Raw genomic sequence first — 5,206 nt, 5'->3', positions numbered from 1 at the left:
CGGGGCGGAGGTGCTGTCCAGCACCGCGGGAAGGACCAGCCAAGCAACGCGGAGGTCACGGACAGCTTTATTCAGGGCCACTGAGCTGCCTGCGGGCGGGCAGGGCTGCAGCACAGCGCCTGGCACAGCAGAAGGCCCCCAGCCCCTCGAAGCTTGGCTCCCACCCGTCTGCAGCAGCATGGGCGCTCAGTTGTGGTGGCCAGGAGCTGCATCTTCCAGCCCTCGGGATGGTCACCTTCAGCAGGTGACAGAAGCTGCCGCTTGGATGCGTTTCAGGCAATGCACTTCCCAGGGCGCTTGCGAGGCGGCTGCAGCCGAGGCTGTCACAAGGCCATGAAACCCCTCCACTGGTCACTGCACAGGCAGGTTCTCTCTGCGCCTTTTTGCGTGTCCCAGGTCCTGTGCACACGTGGGAGCTCCTCTGAGCAGCAAAAGATACTGAACGGAGGCGTTCCCAAGCCAGCTGCCATGGCTGGGGCGGCACCAGTCACATCCTGTGGCAGTGGAGGGGAATATGCACTGTTTGGTTGGCTGCATGTGCCATGTGTGAGGGTGTAGCCAGTGCCGTGGTGGGGTGGCCAGCATGCCCTGGGCAGCGTGTGTGCTGCAGCAGCCTCTGCAGGGTGTGCCAGTGGTGTGGATGGACAAGTTCTGAGGAGGTTCTCGTTTTGGAGGTGTGCAAGCCCTCGACACAACAGGACATGTGCTTCCCTCCAACAGCACTGAGGCTGCAGGAGAGTAGGGGGTTACAAGGAGGCCAAGGAAGCCCAGGAGGCAGGGAGAGGGAAAGCCAACTGATGAGTGAAAGACTGTGTGGGAAGCCCATCTGTGCACTGCAGTCTGAGGCTCAGGGTCCAGCCGAGCCCTCGGGGCGAGCCTAGGGACCAGGGGGGTTGGCCATGGCTTAGAGACCTGCAGCTCAGTCCAGTCTGGCACTTTGCAGCCCTCACTTCTTCCTGTTCATGATCTGGCTGGAAATCCAGTTCATCCCATCCTGGAGGAAAGAGAGAGACATGAGCACAGCCCCAAGAGCATGGCAGGTCCTTGGGTCATCTCCCGCGTTCTGCAGAGCACACAGGCCCCCATCGCTACCTGCACTCCTTCCCCAGACAAGGCTGAGCAGGCCTGGATCTGCCATTCCCGGTCCCGATAGGTGTGGAGGCTCAGCCCTTCTGCGATTTCAGCTGCGGGTGCTGCAGTCACTAGGTCCTGCTTGTTGGCGAACACCAGCAGCGGGACCCCCGTGAGGGACTCCTCCTCGGTGAGCTCTGCCAGCTCCTGCCAAGAGAGAGCCATCTGCCAGGGCTGCTGCTTGCTGCTGCCCTCCCCCAAGGAGCTGCCCAGCCACTTGCGTGTGCTGCCCAGGGTGGGCTGGGCCACCTCAGTCCCCAGAGCACCTCACTCCCCTCTCTCTTATTGCAGCCAAAGCAGCTGTGAGGTTTCGACGTCCCAAGACGTGCACCCCTACAGTTCCATCTGCCCTGAAGAGAGCCCAGGAGCTGCATGTAGTACTGCCTGAGGGCTGAAGCACTGCTGGCACCAAGAGGCTTGGGCAAAGGGCAGCTACATGAGGCTGCTGTCAGCCCCATGCTGTCTGGCACACCCACGCCGCCGTCTGGTGCCGGTGCAGCTGAGACTGGCATGCAGTCTCACCTTCTCCTCTCCAGCATTCCCAGAATTTGTAACTGAATTCGCTACTCGTAAACCTTTGCTTGGTCCTATCGCTGACCTGGTGCTGGGGAGGTGAGAGGAGGGCTGGCGACTGAGGGGTCACTCTCACCAGGAGCAGAGTCACCCCCATTTCAGGTACCCTTGGGGCATCACACCCAGCTTGGGCGAGCTGCTGGGCACAGATCTGCCATGGGGTAGTGTGGTTCTGCTCTCTGAGACCCCAATCATGAGCCCTTCCACATAGCTCTGGGGACAGCTCACCCCCCACAGTAGTGCTGCCCCACAGTAGAGAGCAGCTTCACTCCCCACTCCAGTCCTCAAGGAGCTGGTGCCAGCCAGGTCCAAGCCCCAGGAACCCACAGCCACCCCCTGCCGACCCCTCATACCTGCCCCGTCTCCTCAAAGCGCTTCTGATCTGCACTGTCAATGACATAAATCTGCCGTGGGAAGGAAAGGGACAGTCAGGGGCTCCTCCTCACCCAGCTGCACAGCCCTCTCCCTTCTGCGGGGGCCACAGGGCTCTGCTGGGGTTCGTGGGCCCCACAGAGGGCACGGCTCTCCATGCATGGGGCTGCGGGCTGCTGCCCCACTCACCAACAGGTCAGTGCTACCCAGATACTTCCTCCAGTACGGGCGGATGGAGCGCTGCCCCCCGATATCCCAGACATTCAGCTTGAGGCCATGTGAGTGCACACTCTTTATGTTGAAGCCCTGCATGAGGACACAAACCCCAGCATCACCCAAGGGGAAGGTAGGACCTGCCACCCTCCCACTGCCTGTGGCGCCCTGCAGCACCTACCTGTGTGGGGGTGATGGTGCTGACCTCCTCGGATGCCAGGCGTTTCAGCAGCGTGGTCTTCCCCGCGTTGTCCAGCCCCAGCAGGACGATGCGGAGCTCCTGCTCTGGGGAACCCTTCAGCCTCTGGATGACTGAGAGCAGCCCCTGGGGGCACAGGGTGCTGGGGGAGCCCTGTGGGATGCTGAGTTGCTGTAGAGCACCCTCAATTTGGAGGGGTGAGCCGGGTGCCCTGTTGGCCGTGGGTACGCTGTGTCTATGGCCTGAGTGAGCTCCAGAGCTTGGCTCCCAAGGTCTCTAGGCTTGGGGTGGCCCCACGGCAGATTCACCCATCCCCAGTCCCCTCCCCGGGTGTGCTGTCCCCGTCCTGGGAGCCCTGCCGGCCCCTGGGTGCACTGAGGGTACAGGCCCAGGTTAAAGCCCTGGTCCTGCTCGGCCGGGCTGCTCGACACCGCAGCCAGGAGCTGGTGCCAGCACACCCACCCTAGCGCAGGTGGGATGTCACCAGACCCCACTTACCTTCTGCACATCACCCATGGTCTAGGAGTCGCTCCAGCCCACGGCGCACCTGGGGAGCTGCCAGGGGCTCTTCCCCAGGGCCCGCCGGCGGCTGCGTGACTGGCACGCTCCCCATCCCCGAGGGAGGAAGAGGATTACAGGCTCCAGAATTAGCTGCTGTTTCTCCATTTACCCACAGCATTAAATAATGCCCTCGGCAAATCCCCCAGCCAGCTGTCGCCCCGCCGTCGCCTACCCCCGGGATAAACCAAGTCCCGCCGGGCCAGGGCACTGGGGCACAGGGTGTCCTTCTCCCCGCAGGGCCAGGCTCTGGCTCGGGGATGGCAACACAGCGGGAGGATGCGGTACCCAGCCACCATGGGCATCACCGTGGGCAGAGCACAGCAGTGGGATACAGCCGTGCAGCTGGTGTGTGAACCTGGGATCTGCAGCCTCTGAAGGGGACCACTGCCCAGGCGGGCCCCTGGCGTGGCTGTGTCCTGGTGCACAGGGCTGGCACAGCTTTCCATGTCAGGGGCAATGCCTCAGCACATCGTTACGTCCCACCCTGCCTGAACAGGGTGAGGTGACATCAACACCCATGAGCTGCCCTCTAGGAGGGTGGCAGGAGGTAACGCTGAGGCTGGAGCTGCTCGAGGCCACGTCAGTCACTGCCACAGCTCCCTGCTGCCGCCCCAAGGAAACCACCAGGCCCTGGAGCAGCTCAAGGGCTGGGCTGTTGGCAGCCGGAGGTTGGAGATGGCACAGGACAGGGGTCTGGAGGGACACAGACCCCTTCCCCAGCAGCTCACTCCAGCCCAGGTGGGGTGAGCAGCTCATCCATTTGCCCTTTGGTTTAAATATCTTAATTAAGCAATATCTTTGATTCTTGCATGCCGCAGTTCAGTCCTCAGATCAGGTTTCCTAGCAGAGAGGTTATCCTTGTGGTGAGGACCGTGAGTCACGCACTCTTGGTGAGACATTTTTATTTATAACTCCCATTGCAAAGCCAAGCCAAACAACACAGCTCTGCTCCGACAAAGGGAAGAGGAGAAGCACAATCTCTCCCTACCCCGTTGCTGCTCTGTGCCACTGGGGGGGGGGGGGAAGGGGGGCGGGGGGGGCCACCCTCTGTTCCCCCCTGCCCGCAGACCCTGCCAGGGCCGTGGCTGCTAATGTCACACTGCTTTTGTGCACGTTCATGGTGGGAACGTTTCATTTTTCTCTGCATAGATCTGCACCCAACTTAATGTTAGGGTTCTGCTTTTGATAGGTTAATCACCCACCTTACATCCCAGTTATTAGCGTTTCCATGAGTGGGTTGCCATGGCGCTCTGCGGTTTATCCTGTAACTGTTAGTTACTTATATTTCCTAACAAATATCCTAAAATATCCTTGACTGGTTTGTGGTTGCTGATGAACATGGAACCTCGACCTTAGGAGATGAGCAAAACTGCTTAGGCATCAGTTTGGTGACTCCGAGCTGCACGTCCACTGCTCCTCTGCCAGACCCTGCTGCACAGGCAGCTCTCCCCGAATGCTGGCCACTAACGGCAGTGGCCCTGATATTTCCTAACAAATATCCTAAAATATCCTTGACTGGTTTGTGGTTGCTGATGAACATGGAACCTCGACCTTAGGAGATGAGCAAAACTGCTTAGGCATCAGTTTGGTGACTCCGAGCTGCACGTCCACTGCTCCTCTGCCAGACCCTGCTGCACAGGCAGCTCCCCCCGAATGCTGGCCACTAACGGCAGTGGCCCTGGAGGCCACCCCAGGACCAGCCCTGGGTGATCAGGGCAAGTGGCACCAGGCTGGTGGAGGGTTGCACTGGGTGTGCCGATTCCCCCCTGCCCCTGCACCCCCCTTCCCTGGGGTGATGTGGTGCCTGGGAGGAGTCCCCTTCCCTGAGGTGGTGGTGATGGGGTGGTGACCCTGAGGGAGCACAGGCTGTGCTGGGGTTGGGAAGTCAGTGGGATGGGGTTGGGGATGGGGACAGGGATGCAGATGGAGATGGGGTCACAGATGTGGATGTAGATGGAAACAGGGACAGGGATGGGGATGAAGATTGTGTCGGGGATGAGGACAGAGACTGGGATGGGCACAGGGATTGGGAGGGGAACAGGAACAAGGATGTAGATGTAGATGGGGTCACAGATGTGGATGCAGATGGAAACAGGGACTAGGATGGCTACCGGGATGCGGGCGGGGCCGCGGAACCTCCTGGCCTGGGGCCGGAGC

At 60.8% G+C, this 5,206-nt stretch overlaps 1 protein-coding gene across 1 annotated transcript; it reads right to left on the bottom strand.

Annotated features, from left to right (window-relative positions):
* Positions 1 to 946: 946 nt before the first annotated feature.
* LOC104534584 (ADP-ribosylation factor-like protein 3) lies at positions 947 to 3,004 on the bottom strand. Its single transcript, XM_010183430.1, has 6 exons — positions 2,987 to 3,004; positions 2,471 to 2,614; positions 2,266 to 2,382; positions 2,058 to 2,108; positions 1,093 to 1,278; positions 947 to 994 (listed from the first exon to the last, which is right to left on the bottom strand). Exons 1-6 carry the CDS (start codon positions 3,002 to 3,004, stop codon positions 947 to 949), a joined length of 564 nt encoding a protein of 187 aa, XP_010181732.1.
* Positions 3,005 to 5,206: the final 2,202 nt, after the last annotated feature.

The sequence above is a fragment of the Mesitornis unicolor genome, unplaced genomic scaffold (genome assembly GCF_000695765.1).
Source record: "Mesitornis unicolor isolate BGI_N332 unplaced genomic scaffold, ASM69576v1 scaffold38864, whole genome shotgun sequence".
NCBI lineage: Eukaryota > Metazoa > Chordata > Aves > Mesitornithiformes > Mesitornithidae > Mesitornis > Mesitornis unicolor.
The sequence above is the reverse complement of the archived record's forward strand: the minus strand, read 5'-3'. Positions and strand labels throughout refer to the sequence as shown.

Coding starts and splice junctions, on each gene's coding strand:
- LOC104534584 (XM_010183430.1), bottom strand. Junction 2,109..2,265: donor TGGGTAGCACTGACCTGTTG/GTGAGTGGGGCA, acceptor TTCCCACGGCAG/ATTTATGTCATTGACAGTGC. Junction 1,279..2,057: donor GCTTTGAGGAGACGGGGCAG/GTATGAGGGGTC, acceptor CTCTCTTGGCAG/GAGCTGGCAGAGCTCACCGA.